The following is an 18311-nucleotide window of genomic DNA, read 5'->3' as shown; positions in this document are numbered from 1 at the left end:
TTCTAGGCCACCAATGCTCTGTGTTTCCTTCTGCCCCTCCCTAACGCTGTTGAGCTTCTCCAAAACAAATTCCTCACTTCAGTCCAGTACCCAATGCAAAGAGGAAACATGCCAGCAGTTTAGGAAGTGGCATGGGCTGGCCATGCCTATCCAGTCAGCCACACCATTCAATTGGCTGCACCCACCTGGCCGTCCGAGGTCAGCCACAGTCCTGATGCGGCCCTCTGTGAAATTGAGTTTGACACCCCTGCTCCTGAAGGAGTTGCAGAGCTGGCATGTCAGCATTTCCTCTATTTGCTCAAAGGTCAGAAGAATAGCAATAGCAGTTAGACTCATATACCACTTCATAGGGCTTTCAGCCCTCTCTAAGCAGTTTACAGAGTCAGCATATTGCCCCACAGTCTGGGTCCTCATTTTACCCACCTCGGAAGGATGGAAGGCTGACTCAGCCTTGAGCCGGTGAGATTTGAACCGCCGAACTGCAACTTAGCAGTCAGCTGAAACTTCTCCAATAGGGAAATGAAAAGCAGAATGTTTTGGAAAAAAAATCTCTTCCATTTACCAAAGCTGCAAATAAAGTAACTCAGCTTTCTAACATGGCTTGACCCTGAGGGATCATAGGAATCCGGAGCAGCTTTCAAACCAGTGCAGGATCACTAGCCTTATGTGGAAGTGCCTATAGTTACACTGGATTCAAGACTGATGCTCCTGTTAACCTGCTTTCTGTTCTCACAGCAGCCAACTTCAGCTTTGTACCCAGGATGGAATATGGCATTGAAGAAAAAGGGAGAAAAAAACACACAAGCTACCAGATTATGCAGTTGTGACCCAGTCCTTTAGTCACTAACCTTTTACAACAGCAGAAGATATTTATAGGACTCTCCTCTTCTAATCTGTATCTTCCGGAGTTTGGCAGATCTTTGCACTGGGCTATGAATGCATGAAGTTCTGTCTCTGGAAAGCCTTCACGCTGGTAATGCTAAAAAAAAAGGTTGTTATGTAGAACAATTCCAGTGGATATTAAATGGCTATGAAAAACACAATTTTTAAAGAGGCCTTGGGCGAGGAAAAATAGGGAAGGTCAGACAGGGTTTCTCCTGGTGAGTTAGAAGCCATTAAAAGTAAGTAGAAAAGTGAGGTTCTTGCGCCCTGCTTCTCATCCGCCTTCCCCCAAGAATCCACATGAGGTTGGAGATTAGGGTGGCCTTGTAAACTGCACTGGTAGAAACGACAGGGGAACACAACTTGGGGCCCCAGGATTCCAGGCAGACTCTAATTGCCTTGGGAGAAATACAGATCTCCACCAAATGATGCTACCAAATTATACTTTTTCATATGAGAGAGAGGAAAATTCCGACATCCAAAAGCAAAGCCATTTCCAACTCCTTGTGATTTACATGGATACATCCATTCAGTTTTATTGCCCAGGAATGGTGAGAAAGTGATGTGGTTCTACCATCTTCCAGGATGGTTTTTGAACCTCCCACAGCACTTTCCTATGAGTGGCCATTCACCATCCACCTGTGGCTTTACTCCCAAGTTGACCCTGACTTCTGAGTTTTTCTTTTCTTCTGGCAGCTCTGCGCATGCGCACACTGGAAACAGGCTCCAGCTGTTCCTCTGTCTCACTGCTGTATAGCTCCGAAGGCAGCTGAGAACTGCCAGAGGGCCTAGGCTTCAACTCTGCCTCCAACGCTAACTCCAAAGTTAGCTACCAGTAGGTGCTGATGGCTGCTAAGGCAGTTATTAAAATAGAGAGGGAGTAATGATAGGAGTTGTGTTGAATTAAATGTCCTTATAATTCAATTTAAACATAACATTAACTTAAATTTTGCCTTGCTCCTGGGGTCTTCTCATGTCGGTATTGCAAGAAGGGTGCTTGATGGATTTTCATTTTTTTGTATCCAGTTAGGGCTACAGAGGATTAGGAAGTTGGAGCACCAAACTTATCATCTGAAGAGATTCCCTCTTATTAGACAATGGCGAAAGAAAAAAAAGAAAGAAAAAAAAAAAAAAAAGAAAAAAAAAAAAAAAAAACGATTTATCATAGTACATGTCCTCTTGCCCAAGGGAAATTAAACAATAGCAGCTCAGATTAAAGTAGAGTGGGAAATAAAGCAATAGGTTACAGCCTTAAACCTCAGTCTTGGTCGTTCTTTAGAACCAGTTCTACCATGCTAAGAAAGAAAATGTAAAATCCAAAACTTGTTAACACTACAGGTATGGAATGTATCAGGGGTGTCAAACTGGCGGCCTGTGGGTTGGATGCATCATGCACAGGCCACGCCCACCCAGCTCCGCAAAGGGAAAAACGTCACGATACATCATGTGACGGCAACGTGACACCGTGAGTTTGACCCCCATGGAATAAATGACGACACTGCATCATGATGTCGTCATGCAAATGGTCCTCTCTTGCTTACTTGCAAATATGAACTTAATCAGAGCTCTGTGTCATTTATATGGTGATGTCATGAGGCTGAATACTTGCAAAGGTGTAGAGTATCTGTGTATGCACAGAAGACTAATGAAATAAACAAAATCATTTAACATTCAAAAAACTATTTCAGAACTTTTGGAAATTCACATTTAAAAAATTAAAGGTAAACATCCTATAGTAAATGTCTATGTACCTTCACTGTTTCATACGTGTCTGTAATTAGGGCAATGAAGAGACTCAGGACCATGTAGATGAAGAGGCTAATGAAAGAGTAGAGATAGATCCGACTGAACAGCCATACCAGGTAGCTTTTCTGTTGCATTTTTGCAAAAGTAGCAAACATGTCATCTCCATTTATCAAAGAGAAAAGACATTCAGAAACCATATTCAAGGTATGGAACTAGAAGAGAACAAAGAGACAAAAGAAAAGAAAATTATTTCCATTTTTGCTCGAGTTGTTTAAAAAATACCAGTCAAATACAGTAAAATGCAAATAAATGTTACCTGTTTTACTCAATACCAGCCCTTGAAAAACTCTGGCTATTACAATTATATGAATATTTGCATTAATGCCTCAGAAAATAGAGAATATAACATACACATGACAGCTCCTATTCTGTTGAGAGTGTATGGTTACATAATTGAAGAGATAAACTGGCCCTTTCAGCTATCTTGGCAGCATACTCATTTTGTTAATCTTTGCGCAAGACACTTCAGATATAAATCTAGACGACAAACATCCAAATCACAGTACCTTAGCATGATATGGGCCCAGCACAATCCAGCCACAGAAGCAATAACCCAGAGAAATCATAGCCGCACAGCAGCAAAATCGAATGACATTGGGCAACGCTACACGGAGAGTCAAAATAAGCAGCTGAAAACAAGATCCAAACAAAAACCCAGAGATGCTCATTAGACTTTCCAAAGGCATTCAGTACCACTAGGTAATAACATAAATAAATACCAAGAGCGTGAAGGTCCCAGAGATCCTTACATTATATTTCTGGAAGAAGCTGAGGTAGCGGATCACTCCAAGCCCACAAGCATGGTAGAAGTCCCTAAGAGGATACTGCAGACGTCATAGCTTGTCAGACTCTACATGAGGAATAAGACGATATTCCATAAGTTACACTGACTGCATTTCAGGTGAGGTGCCCAGAAAAAATCATTTTAACACTAGGAAACACCGTATTTTCTTTTTCAAGAGTCACTTGACACTGAGATGGGTGGCATATACATTTATAAATAAATTAATATTTTTGCTGGATTAGCCAATAGACAAGACCACCCCTGGAAGGTGAAAATCCTACAACAGTGATGGCTAAACTTTTTGTCCTCACGTGCCAAAATTGTGCGTGCCAATACCCATAATGCAATGCACTGCGTCCCCCCTGCAAATGCGCGCACAACCCCTCGTGCGTCTCCACCCCCGTGCATGCACGTGACCCCCTGAACTCCTCCTACAAATGCACACAAACCCCCCCCCCCCCCGCACACAATCCCCCTGCCCCGTTTGGGCCTAGCAGGCCTCCATTAAGCTTCCTGGGACAAAAAGGGGGGGGGGGACTCCACACACTGCATGCCTTGTTTTGGCCTAGCAGGCCTCCCTGAAGTCTCCTGAAACCACATATGTGGGCGCCCCTCACATATGCGCACACGAACCCCCCGTGTGCATCTCCTGCATTCGCAGCAGACACCCGAAAATCAGCTGACCAGCAGGAGGTGCACAGGCATGCGCAATAGAACTGAGCTTGGTGACCGCTTGCGTGCCCGTAGAGAAGGTTCCACCTGCCACCTGTGGCATATGTGCCATAAGTTTGTCATCATGGCATTATGACATTTAAAAAATGGGGTAAAATATTATAGAGGGCTGTTTCCTGGTGGACAGAAAACACAAGTCAACTACACAACAAATTAATTGACTTTTGATTATGTGCAGAGATACTGCTCATTCCTAATTATAATGCTATTACCATGGATAGATAAAATACAGCTAGAAAGTCCCTTCTCTGGAGCAGCAGTCTTCGCAATCTGACCATTTCCCCCAGTTGAAGATTCAACTGAACTATGAAAATAAGAAATTCAGGTTGGCCAATAAGATTTCAATTGAGACTTCCAAAACTGGAACATTTAATCAGCATGCAAGTTACTTACTTTAGCTTGTATCTCCATCTTTAATGTAGAACCAAGTATGGTAAGAAGGTCACTAACAATGATCATGATATACCAGCCATTGACAAATTCCATCAGATCAGAGAAAGATACTCTTTCTTATAGTGATGTTGGAAAAAAGTCACAAATTCCTAGGATATGTGAGTGGGCAAAAAGAGAAATTGCTTGAGAAGCTGCAATTACATTTATTAAGAGTTACTGACAAACATAAGCTTACCCTTTGTAGATAAATCCCTTACAGATCGTGTGCAGAGAATCAGTGATGCAAGACATGTCAGTATGACAAAACCATCAAAGATCATCATGTAGTGGGTATTCTTCTGTACTGGGAAAAAAGATTGATTTACTTATCTATGAGTAATTGTTAACTTGATCCTCTTATAGGACATACGCATTTGTGACTGGAGGGGAATTTTCTTCGTGAAATTGCCTTGAGAGAGTGCTAATAACAAGAGCGGCCTCCACCTTACTTAATCTTTCAATACATGTCATTGAAAAAGGAAGAGATGGATAATTAAAGGGTTCAGAGCCATCAAAAGAATGAATGCTTCACACCTTTTGGTAGTTTAAAGAGAACCCTCCTCTCTCAAGTTAGTTATTTGCATTTGGGGCAAATTCCCCATTGTGGGGGAATAGACCCTTCTAATATACTGTAGATTTCCAGTTGCAATGTACGGCTGTGAAAGTTGGACCATAAGAAAGGCTGAGTGCCAAAGAATTGAGGCCGTTGAACTATGGTACTGGAGAAGACTCCTGCGAGTCCCTTGGACTGCAAGGCGATCAAACCGGTCAGTCCTAGAGAAGATCAACTCTGACTGTTCTTCAAAGGCCAGATCCTGAAGATGAAAGTCAAATACTTTGGCCACCTAAAGAATAGGAAGGACTCACTGGAGAAGAGCCTAATGGTGGGTAAGATTGAGGGCAAGAGAAAGGGACGACAGAGAATGAGGTGGCTGATGGAGTCACTGAAGCAGTAGGTCTGCGCTTAAATGGAGTCCAGAGGATGATAGAAGACAGGAAGGCCTGGAGGAACGTTGTCAGTGAGGTTGTGATGGGTCAGACCGACTTCACAACTAACAACAATACTGTAAATATTAACCATATAGAAAGAGATATTTTTAAGGACTATAGCAAAGGATGAAATGATGTATACACACTCATAGTCATGACACACACACTTAATTGCAGATTATAGCAAATACTGTATTTAACTTCATGCATCACTAGGCCTTCAATAAAACCTCTAAGCGCTAAATAAGTAATAACAAAACTATTATTTTTTTAAAAAAACTTACTTGATCCAGAAACATGCCAGTCTTTGCATTCCTTGATGGCAATATCATTGTCTAGGCTTATTTTAATTCTTCCACTATGAGCTTTGTTATCAAAGACTATCTGTAGATATTACAGAAAAGATATTATTATTATTTCTAAACACGTCTATCACTCACTAATTCAGATAGACTGAATTTGAGATTTATCCATCTAGCAAATAAAAAAAAATTCTGAACAGTTTATGCACATGCTTGGGTAATAAAGCAAAAGCAAAATCAATCCATCCATCCCATCCATCCACCATCCATCCATCCATCCATCCATCCATCTCTATATCTATCTATCTATCTATCTATCTATTTATCCATCCTTCTTCTCAAAGAAGCCATAAAGATAGTTAGCTTGAAGTATAACGTTGAAGCAGTGGTGGCATATAAAAAGTATGTCTTGTAGAAAACAGAAAATGCTTAGGGTTCTCCCCCTCCCCATGCATTTAGTTCTATCAGTGTACCATTCTTCCCAAAATATAAGCAGTTTAAAAATAAGATGGAGAAATAAAATGAAGGAAGACTATATTTGAATAACTCTGGAATATAGTTACATGCATAAGCAAAAGTATTAATATTCTTAACACAATTCAAAAATCTAATACTATCCAGAAATATGTTTTGAACTTACTAAAAGGAGAAAAGGTGAATTACTGAATAAGTATTTGCAGCTATGGGCACACAACATTCTGGTAGCAATAAATGCCTCTTGATGTAGATTCAGCTTCGTAATTTTACTTCATTCTCTACTTCTCCTAAGTTGCTAATATATATCCTGCAACAATCCACTTTAAGAAGAAGTTGACACAATCTAGGCCTATTTCTCCCATCCAAACCTACTCTTCAGAAAAAGACTAATTACAAGTCTTCATCAGGAGTTCAACCTTTTTTTTACTTGCTTTTCTGTTCATGATGCTACCTAGTTTACCTGCAAATAAACAAGCAGGCTCAGAAAGTTTCAAGGACTCCATATTTTTACTTACTGTTAGTGTGAAATCATAGCAGTCTGGGAGTTCATGTTGTCGAATGGTCTGGAGATTAATGGCCTTCAGTTTGAACGTGAGTGTCAGAGTCAAGTCTAGAATAGAGACTGGAGCTTTATTTCACCATTACCAAAAACATTCAAGAATATCAGCAACTTTTATTTCTCCTCACCTATGGAAGTCTAAAGTTAAATTGAGAGGAGTTTTCCTCAGTGTCCCATTTTCCAGAGGCAGTATTGGCTCCACATAGAGACACTCTGTGGGAGGACAGATGGTTTATATATAGAAAATACTCAATATTTCATAAGCTGAAGACAATGGAAAATCAGTAATAAGGAAATGAAATTCAGTCTGGTCATTGGTAGTCTTATCTAAATAATATGAGAAGTAAAATCTTTCTTCGTACTTTCAAGAAAAAAGCAACTATGGTTTTTTTATTGATTTAATGTATACATTTATTGAATTTCTGCCTTTTGGGAATGCTTATTTGATCATTAATCTCTGGAAATAGCTTCTACTTAAAAATAAATTCAAAAAGGAAATTTTATATTTGACCCACAGATCAGTACCCTAATACTAAATAAGTGTAGAATTACAATATTATTTTTACAGTTACAAACTCTTCTATTTATGACTGTAGAATGGTATTTCAGTAAACTTTTTTCTAAATAAAATGAAGAAACAGTAATTTAAGAAGTCCTTATAATTATAATGTAATTACTTTTATATGTTACATATTGGTCCATGTAATTGCATACACATATATCAAGAAAAAAAAAACCTCAATCTTTCAACAGTCCTTTAATATCTTTCAAAGACAATAAGTCTGAGCTGAGATGTCTTTATAGAATTCAGCCTTCAGTATTTTTCAGAAATTTGTGCAAATATTTACTACACTAGTTCACTAATAACAGAGATCATTATTTATGTCAATATTTCCAAATCCAAAAGGAAGTCACAATGTTTCTGGACTACCATGTAACAGCCGCTACCAATAATTCTGTATGTTCAGCATTCATTAATGTTGAACAGGTAAGGTTGACCACTCAAGTTTATTCACAAAGTTTCAGAGGTCCACCTGAAAGGGCTGATTCAGCCAAGATATTTCGGCATTTGCCTAAATCACATGAACAAAAGAATGGCATCCTGCCCAGGTCAGGTACATAAGCTAACTGGATTTGTAAGTTCATCGTAAGGTGATGTTTTCTTCAATACTTCAGGGCAACAGAGTAAGAGAGCAAAATAATCCACACAGCAAACATTTATGTCATCCAACAGGTTACTAATGCTTTCTATCACATGTCTGCGATCTGAGGCAGCTGTCTCAGGGTAAATCTCATCCTGAACCTGAATTACCAATCAATACTGAGATTACACAACTGATGTCTGCAATGTTGAGTTGGCAAGACACTTTTGGGGAAGAGGGATGGCAATCTGTTTCAGTTTTGATTATACTACAGTCTTGCAAGTAAATGCACCCTTAACTCTGTTCAATAATTACCGGTATGAAGAACCTGCTTCAGATACAATTAGAGTCATCACACTGGCCTACGAGTCACCAATTTTTATCAGCAGGGTATCAGGCCACTGGAAACTAAACCACATACACCCCAAAAGTGCTTTTTCAAGAGGCAACTGGACTTTCTGGTTTTTCTTTGAAGACGTTTTGTTTCTCATCCAAGAAGCTTCTTCAGCTCAGAGTTCAAGAAGCTTCTTGGATGAGAAGCAAAAACCATCTTCAAAGAAAAACCAGAAAGTCCAGTTGCCTCTTGAAAAAGCAGCTTTGGGACAATCATGACCTGGATGACTGAGAATCTCCATAGACATAAACCATGTACAGTTGTATGGAACATATTAGGTCTGACTGAAGCTGACATTGTTTGAGTGCCATGGGGCAAGGAATTAAGTGAAGCACTCACATCACTACTGCAGTATTCATAATGACTTAAACAAGACTCTAATGTACAGGTAGCCCTCACTTACCAACCACAGTTGCTAAGTGATATAGTCATGAAGTGAAACATCACGTGACAGTGCCACACTCAGGATGTCAGTTCCACTGCAGTCATTAACCAAATCACCTCAGGTTGTTAAGCGAAATGCCAGTGATCATGACTTGTGACTTCCTGCCATCTTCCACAATGATTTACTTGTTGGACGTCAGATGTGAAGGTCACAAATGGCAACCACATGATCATAGGACACTGCATCTATTAGAAATACATGCCAATTGCAAAGCAATTGGTCTTAAACCTACCTTTTCACTGTTGTCATAACTCTGAACTGTTACTGAATGAAACAATTGGTAAGTGAGGACTATCTGAAGTACTTGAGTTTCTTCCGTACAGTGGTACCTAATAAAATATCTGAAGTGTCTATCCATTATACTGTTGTTACTGGAAATTACCATTTATTAGTATTTGCTTTTAAACACTATGACTTTTCCTCAAGTTCTCTCATTCTCTCTCGTTCTCATTCTCCCACTCTCTCTCTCTCTCTCCTTCCCTCCCCTCTCTTTCACCCTCTTTCTCATTCCTCTCTCTCTCTCACACACAGAAACAATCTATCTGATTTGAGTAGTTCAGTATATCACCAGTTTCAATTTCTGGGTCAATATCGAAAGTGTCATTTCCAGGGCTGATAATTCCTCTCTTGTAGAAGTACTGACATATTGCCATGGGCATCTCTTCAGATCCTCTCTTTTCATAGGCATGATTTCCAACAGAAATAGTACGCAGCTGTAAGAACTAAGCGACAAGGGACAACCAGTTAATGGATCTGCCTGTTAATTAAAACTGAGCTAATTAGAGAGGCAAGAGGATGTCTGCGATGGAACATTCGCTTTTCAGATTTATTGACCTCATGAATGGAATTGCAAAGACTAAGGTTCAAACAAAACTCAATGAAATTGATTCAATTACAGAAAACCTCAGTTTTATGGGCCAATTGGCCATGTTACATTTACCTCATGAGGCTATCATGAAATTAAAAGGTCTTCATCTCTTGATTCATTAGAGCCAATGTAAGCTATAAGTTACAGGAAACCAATCTGATATTTCTTCTGTTCACATATTGACGGCTTTTTTTCCCCAAGTTTAGTTCAAATTCAGTATACAATTTTACTTTTATACAATATAAGGATGCTTTTTATATTTAAAAAAATTACCTGGTTTATTGCGAAGGAGATCTGGTCATAGACCTCGGTTTGCGTGTACACTGCATAGGTGTCATCCATGCTGTCCATATAACCTTTCAGGAATAGATGCTTAAAGGATATCGTGTTTCTTCTTTAAATGCAACCACCATTTGATTGCTTAACCCAAAAACTACAAGCTGGAAATATCCCCCCCCCAAAGTTAAATATTAGCAATCTATAATGTAAACTTTTATCCACAAATACTGGTCATGCATTGATAATTACAGTCCACGTCATTAAATGTGGAACTCATGTAGTATGAACTTAGTATCAGTATTATCAGAAAGGGAATCCTTCAGCTAAAATACTCAATAAGTTCATTCTGACCAGAAGTACATTAGTTTTTATAGCTCTTGAAGCATTCTTAGGTGGTTCTATCCCTTCCACCATTCCCTACGCCTTCCTTCGGTAGATTCATCTTACTCTGGGAGTATGAAAGGTATCTTGTAAATAAATCAGGAACTGAGCATCTAGAAAAGGAGAGCTGGGTAGCATCCCTCCTATTTTACAAATGTTATTTTCATTCAGTGGTCAAGCCTTCTCCTAAATTTATGCAATTATATTCTTGTTACCTTTATAATTTAGCCCTGTTCATAATATTACAACTGTGTTATTCTTTTTGATCTTGGATATGGTTTGCTGAATAAAAACATTGGATAATATTAGTATAGTTCATATTGGACATTTTCATACATATTCTGAACACACAGAGACAATAGTTGGTGAGCAATGAGCTACTAGAAGGTTGAAGATTGACATATAATAATGAAATGAAATGAAACTGCAGCTGTAATCTTGATGTTGTTCATTGTCTCCACTTGACTAATGGCCTATTCTGTCCATTACCCCAATTCAGCACCCATCAGATATTTGGACTAAAAATCCTTTAATTCCTAAATGAGATAGCTGACACTCATGAAAGTTCTTATACAACACAGATGAAGAACATATGATGAGGATACATATAATATTATTAAACTTGTCAATACTAAATACCTGACAAAAATATTTTCCTCCAAAATATTCAGGATGCAAGAACACTGAGGTCATTTCAATATTTACAGATGGTCCTCGGCTTACGAGGTGCGCAGCCGAGGTGGCGCAATGGTTAGGGTGCAGTACTGCAGGCCACTTCAGGTGACTGTTATCTGCAGTTCAGCGGTTCTAATCTCACCGGCTCAAGGTTGACTCAGCCTTCCATCCTTCCGAGGTGGGTGAAATGAGGACCCAGACTGTGGGGGCGATATGCTGACTCTGCAAACCGCTTAGAGAGGGCTGAAAGCCCTATGAAGCGGTATATAAGTCTAACTGCTATTGCTATTGCTACAATCACAACTGTGACCAGAATTTCTGTCGCAATGAGTTGTAACTGATTTTATAATCTTTTTTGGGGAGGGGGACATGGTTTTTAAATGAATCGCTGTAGTTATTAATTGAATTATGTGGTTGCTAAACAAATCCTGCTTTCTCCATTGACTTTGCTTGTTGGAAGCCAGCTGGGAAGATAGCAAATGTTGATCACATGTCCCTAGGATGCGGCAACCATCATTAATATAAGCTGGTTGCCAAGCGCCCAAATTCTAATCACATGACTGTGCCATCGTAACTTCAGACAGTTGCTAAACAAATGGTCATAAGTCAAGGACTACCTGTATTAAGGTCTGAAAGTTTCAAATACCATACAGATGGTTCTGAAAACACAATTCTCAAAGCGTCAGTAAATCAGGGGTTGCCACTTAACTGGTTATAACTTCTTGAATTTGTATTGTACTAACCAAAAATGCATGAGTTAAAAAAATAATAATTGCACTGCAGCTGTGTACCTCACCTGGATAGTAACCATGGCTATTTTCAGAATTTGTATCCCAAGCTTCCACGGTTTCCTTCCTCGGGCCCAGAATTTTTCACAGGGATTCATAAAGAAAAATTTAAGTTTCCTTCTCAACTGATCTTCCAAAAGTTGGCACATTGACGAATTATGTTTTACATTGTATAAGTTTTCATCATCCTGAGAACTGCAGCTACCTACAAGCACTTCAGGATTTTCCATTGCTGGAACAGAAGAAACATTAGCAATATTGGAATGATGAACCAAAAATGCTATACATGTGTTTGTGAGCATATCTAAAACTCAAGGTATAATTGTCTCCTTTAACAATGATCAACCCTGAACTACAAGTATTACAGCACCTTCCATGCCAAGTTATAGCCAGCCGATATTATTTCAACAGCTAATCATAGCAGTGTAAAAGATATTAACAGTGAAGAAAAATAAGTTCTCCCACAGTTCTCATGTTCCTATCATAGAAAGCACTATTTTTGGAACCAAACATAAGGACGTTTTTTCCATAAACACATTATTTTGTATATCAGTTTTCCTGTTTAGATTTTACAGTTGGATATTGTTTCAAGAGTTATTTCTAAAAAAAAAATCTTTAAATCCCCCCTCTCCTCTCTCTTATGTACACATTCATCCTTGGCTCTTGCTTGATTTCTGCAACATCATGAAATGGCTGAGAATCACGATTTCTGAATGGTTTAGAAGTCCAATAAATGAATAATTGTGTGTTCTTTAGGACATGTGTATTATATGGAACTCCATATAATTACTCTCATACAGAAAAGCCAGAGGACAAACCAATTTTTAAATCCAACTTCTTGAAATGCTGTGAGCCAAGAAATTTTAGCACATTGGGAGACTTCTATAAACAACTTCCTGGGCTTTTTAGTATTAGGAACCCTAGAAATTACAATATATTCTGTTTTCTCTTAGAATACAAATGTCATAGACTCTGCTTGAACTTCCTTCTAGTTCTATTGACCCCCTTCTTCACAGAAGGCATGTGAATTATTTAGTGCTGTATTTGCAACATTGCCTTAATATATCACAAGTTTTTGGGTAGAGGACAAACATTAAAAGCAGGTGCAGCTCCATTCCTAAGTAAGTGTGTTCAGAGTTAGGTCCCTCATCTAAAAAATGGTGCTGTCTCCCATTCATGTCTGGGTAGAATGACAAGGAAGTAGATCCTCTGTGAGAATGATGACAAGGTGTCATCAGCATCTTCAATACTGAAGATACCAGAAAATCAGGTTAACTAAATTCAATGAATTTACTCTTGAGATTGTATGTGCTCAAGAAATAAATGCACTATTGGTATTGCTATGAAAAACATATCCATGTCATAAATCTTTATATCAATTCTATAGAATAGAATAGAATAGAATAGAATAGAATAGAATAGAATAGAATATTTTATTGGCCAAGTGTGAGTGGACAAACAAGGAATTTGTCTTCGGTGCATAAGCTCTCATTGTACATAAAAGCTATAAGTGATAAATCATGATCATAGTCATCATAAAATTAATTCATCATACGATACAACACTTTGGCATAGTCATTGGATACTAAATAAGCAATCAACATAAATGTTGATATATGGAGATAAATGAAAGGAAAATGTTATCTCATTTGACACTGGCATTTAAACGAGAACTGATTTTCTGCTCATTCTAAAGCAGTAAAATATTTTCAGATATTAAATTAGTTTGTGGGACATCATATTTGTGCAGGGTGACTGCCTATTCCTATAGGCTTATTAATATCATATCAATCCTGTAACACTGCCAACCCAATAGGGATTCTTACAATCTCACAAGGTACAGTAAAACCCATGCAAAACTGGGCCTGACCCTAATAAATATATATATATATATATATATATATATATATATATATATGTATGTATGTATGTAGTAGTATGTATGTATGTATGTATGTATATATATGTGTGTGTGTGTGTGTGTGTGTTTTATTTGTGCTGATAAATAAATAAAGGGAGACTAGTATAGATCTATTTCAAGCTGTTTAGCTCTCATCAGCTAGCCATACCCTTCTGGGATTCGAACCTGTGCTGGTTGCATCTTAGGCCCTACTCCACTGTTCAAATTAGACAAGGTGCTATCACTTGTTGAAACTTGATTTAATTGGCCAGATTTTTCAATTAAATACAATTAGTATATTTTAAATGTATTTATTAGGTTTGAGGTTTGAGGTTTTATTCGACTTGTATGCCGCCCTATTCCCGAGAGACTCAGGGCGGCTAACAAAACCAAGGGAGGGGGGGGAGGACAATACAAAAAGGAAAACCACAAAAAACAAACAACAGTACAAAACAGTCTAAAAGGTCTCAACACGCATACCCATTCGAGTAGGGGATGGGACTCAGCAGCCCCAGGCCTGCTGGAACAGCCAGGTCTTAAGGGCTTTACGGAAAGTCTGAAGGGTGATGAGGGTCCGAATCTCCACGGGGAGATCGTTCCAAAGGGCCGGAGCAGCCACAGAGAAGGCCCTCCTCCGGGTGGTTGCCAGCCGACATTGGCCGGCCGATGGAATTCGGAGGAGGCCTAATCTGTGGGATCTAATGGGTCTTTGGGAGGTAATCGGCAGGAGGCGGTCTCTCAAGGTTTGTATTTAGGAAGTTCAGAGCAGCTTTATAAAATAAATTAGCATGGTGGGTTTAGCTGGGCATTCTGTGAGTGTCTCACAGAAGCAGACTCTAAATTTCTGACACTGACTCTCAATTATTCTAGCCACTGATGGATTATATCATACCCTGTAACTAAAATCCAATTCAAGGAACTGAACTGTTCTATAAGCTAAAATTAAAAAGCCAGCTGAATTTGAAAAAGGGGTTATGATTAACCTTGCACCACTCAGTTGAAGTTAAAAACAAAGTTCTAGAAAACTTTTGTTCATTCACTTAGATATTGCAAGCATTTTAGCTTTTTCCACAATGTTGAAAATTATTTATAATCCTTCAAATAAAAAGTAATCTCCAAAAAGATGGGTTTTTTGCCTTTGTAGATATTCAGCAGGATCATGCTTGTGGGAATGATAAATAGCCATGACTCATCAGCATAACCAATAACATAGTGTCATTCATTAAAATGTTTTTAAAGTAAGGACATGTAATGCAACAATAACTCCATAACAATTTTAATCTGAGTTGGAAGGAACATATTTTAGCATCATTCAGAGTTTTTTTTTCTTTAAGAACTCTCCTCTAAGTTGTCCAGTTGAAGAAACTTAACATCAATTACCCAAAAATAAATCTACTGTACAAAGAAAAGGCATATAGATTTAATATTACCTCCACAATAAACATAAGACAGCAATACAAATTTTTCATTTGAATGGGAAGGAAGGTATTTTATCATAATCCACAAGTCTTCCAATTGAAGAAACTTCTTATAATGTCAATTTATTTAAGGACGAATCTAAAACAATGCCCACCTATCTAACAACGTAACCTTAATTAGAATAATGAATATTTCCATTAAGTCAACGTAAGCTTACACTAATGAATTAAATTAGGTTTTAACAGTTAATTGATCACTTCTATACACATTGGTATTTGAGTGAAACTATAATTTTGAAGGAAAAAAGGATGCCAACTTCATGTTTAGATGGCATATGCAAATACTTCAGTATATGCAAGTTTAGAAAAATCATTCCCTTCACGTAACAGCAGAAGAGGATGATGGTAGTAAGTGCAAACTTAAGAGTTTGTCCCAACTAGAAAAGCATCCCTTTGGAAAAAAAACGAACAAATGAGATATTAAATAAATATTAAATAATTATTATTTTAAAAATACTCAAAGAATCCCCCAATTAAGAGGGAGAATAGCTTTTTAGTCCAGTAGAAAGGCTTAGAAAATTAAATTAAATTAAATATGTTGCCCTTCCTCTTTCCAGACACAGCTCAGTCCTGGAATTTTACTGCTTCATCCTTTATAAACCCTTCGTGGAAAGGTTCTCGGGAAAAGCAAATTCGGTCCCGCCAAGGGTCTGTTTTAAAAACACGGCTGGGACCCTCTCCTTGGCCTAGTTCCATAATTCAGATGGGGGATCGGATCCCACCAGAGGCAGCCAATTCCCCCCCCCCTCTCTGCTAGGAGCCGAGGTGGCGCAATGGTTAGGGTGCAGTATTGCAGGCCACTTCAGCTGACTGTTATCTGCAGTTTAGTGGTTCTAATCTCACCGGCTCAAGGTTGACTCAGCCTTCCATCCTTCCGAGGTGGGTGAAATGAGGACCCAGACTGTGGGGGGCAATATGCTGACTTTGTAAACCGCTTAGAGAGGGCTGAAAGCCCTATGAAGCGGTATATAAGTCTAACTGCTATTGCTACTGCTATTGCTCAGGAAGCCTCTTCTTCCCACCGTTCAAAGGAAGGGCATAAGCGCCCGCCGACCCCAGACTCACCTTTCCAAAAGTGGCACCGCTGATGCCAGGACTCCCCTTTGCGTGCCTTGAAACCCCCCCGCTGCCCAGAGCCGGGGAGGTGAGGTGGGGAGTTTGTTTGTTTTTGCCAGTCCTATTTCAGCCCCGGCAGGTGAAGCTGGTTTCTCGAAGCGAGCGAGCGACCGAGCGACGGGGTTGCCTTACATCGCCGCCAGGCACAAAGTCACCTGAGCCTCGCGGCAAAGCAAAGGCGAGGCGACGCAGGACGTGGCGGCTTCGGCCCGACTCCGCTGCCAGAGCCGTGCCTGGGGAGCATCCCCAGAAGCCGGGCGATGAGCGGCAGCCGGAGATCGCAGGAGGGAGAAGCTGCTCCTCTGCGCCGGCGCCACGTGACCGAGGACAGCTTCTGCCGCCCGCCTCGTCAGTCTCCTCCTCCTCCTCCTCCTCGCCCAAGGGCAATGCGATCCGAGGCCAGCCAGCCAGCCTCCTCGCCCGGGCGCAAACCGCGGCAGGCCTGACGGTTGTTTGGGAAGAGGGCGGCATCTGATTTCCATCGCCCCAATTCTCCTAAATCGATCGCTTCGCAAGCTGCCTTTTCCTCTCTCCAGAACAGAGTCCTGGTCTGCAGCGGCCTTAGCTATTAAGGATGGTGTCTCCAGAAAAAGGACTTGAGGACAGAGATACAGAACAAGACCTGATTTACCACATTTTGAATGTAGCTGTAATGCATTGAGAAATCGCCCCTGCCTGTAAATGACAAGCTGTTCCACTGATTAATTGTTCTAACTGTCAGGAAATTTCTCCTCGGTTCTAAGTTGCTTCTCTCCTTGATTAGTTTCCACCCATTGCTTCTTGTCCTGCCTTCAGGTGCCTTGGAGAATAGTTTTTTGTGGCAACCCCTGAGATATTGGAACACTGCTATCATGTCTCCCCTAGTCCTTTTTTTCATTAACCTAGACCAGTTTTCTCAACCTTGGCAACTTGAAGATGTCCGGACTTCAACTCCCAGAATTCCCCAGCCAGCGAATGCTGGCTGGGGAATTCTGGGAGTTGAAGTCCGGACATCTTCAAGTTGCCAAGGTTGAGAAACACTGACCTAGACATACCCAGTTCCTGCAACCGTTCTTCATATGTTTTAGTCTCCAGTCCCCTAATCATCTTTGTTGCTCTTCTCTGCATCGTTCTAGAGTCTCCACATCTTTTCTACATCATGGCGACCAAAACTGAATGCAGTATTCCAAGTGTGGCCTTGTCAGGCATTATAAAGTGGTATTAACACTTCACATGATTTTGATTCTATCCCTCTGTTTATGCAGCCTAGAACTGTGTTGGCTTTTTTGGCAGCTGCTGCACACTGCTGGCTCATATTTAAACGGTTGTCCACTAGGACTCCAAGATCCCTCTCACAGTTACTACTGTTGAGCAAGGTACCACCTATACTGTACCTGTGCATTTCGTTTTCCTTGCCTAAATGTAGAACCTTACTCTCTTCATTGAATTTCATTTTGTTACATAGCACCAAATGTTCAAGTCTGTCAAGATCCTTCTGTATCTTAAGCCTGTCTTCTGGAGTGTTGGCTATTCCTGCTAGCTTGGTGTCCTCTGCAAATTTGATGAATTCCCTGTCTACCCCCTCGCCAAATGATTAATGAAAATGTGGAAGAGTACTGGGCCTAAAACAGAGCCTTGGGGTACCCCACTGCATACTTTCCTCCATGTAGATGCATTCCATTGAGGATTACATGTTGAGTGCGGAGTACCGGATTAAAGTGACTTGTTTTTAAACATGCTACTAAACTTGGTTGGTTAGCCTTAGTAGTGCCCATCTGAAATTTGTCCCCCAGGTGTTTATTGGTTTTCTGCTCTATAACACAGTGTTGGTAGACCCACACAATCTACAACAAAGGAGCACGCTTTCAAGCAACTGATGGACATGATATAATCGATAAAAAC

General features: G+C 39.8%; 1 protein-coding gene across 1 annotated transcript; it reads right to left on the bottom strand.

Annotated features, from left to right (window-relative positions):
- Nucleotides 1-805: 805 nt before the first annotated feature.
- Nucleotides 806-16461, bottom strand: MCOLN3 (mucolipin 3). Its single transcript, XM_032217722.1, is given in 17 exon segments — nt 806-979; nt 2634-2840; nt 3195-3317; nt 3438-3481; nt 3484-3538; nt 4598-4707; nt 4710-4746; nt 4833-4851; nt 4853-4940; nt 5911-6010; nt 6921-7015; nt 7091-7177; nt 9514-9667; nt 10087-10205; nt 10208-10253; nt 11945-12168; nt 16380-16461. Coding segments are annotated over 16 exon segments (1680 nt in total). The 5' UTR covers nt 12167-12168; nt 16380-16461.
- Nucleotides 16462-18311: the final 1850 nt, after the last annotated feature.

The sequence above is a fragment of the Thamnophis elegans genome, chromosome 5, assembly GCF_009769535.1.
Source record: "Thamnophis elegans isolate rThaEle1 chromosome 5, rThaEle1.pri, whole genome shotgun sequence".
Taxonomy (NCBI): Eukaryota; Metazoa; Chordata; class Lepidosauria; order Squamata; family Colubridae; genus Thamnophis; species Thamnophis elegans.
Note: the sequence above shows the minus strand (reverse complement) of the source record. Positions and strands in the feature narration are given on the sequence as shown.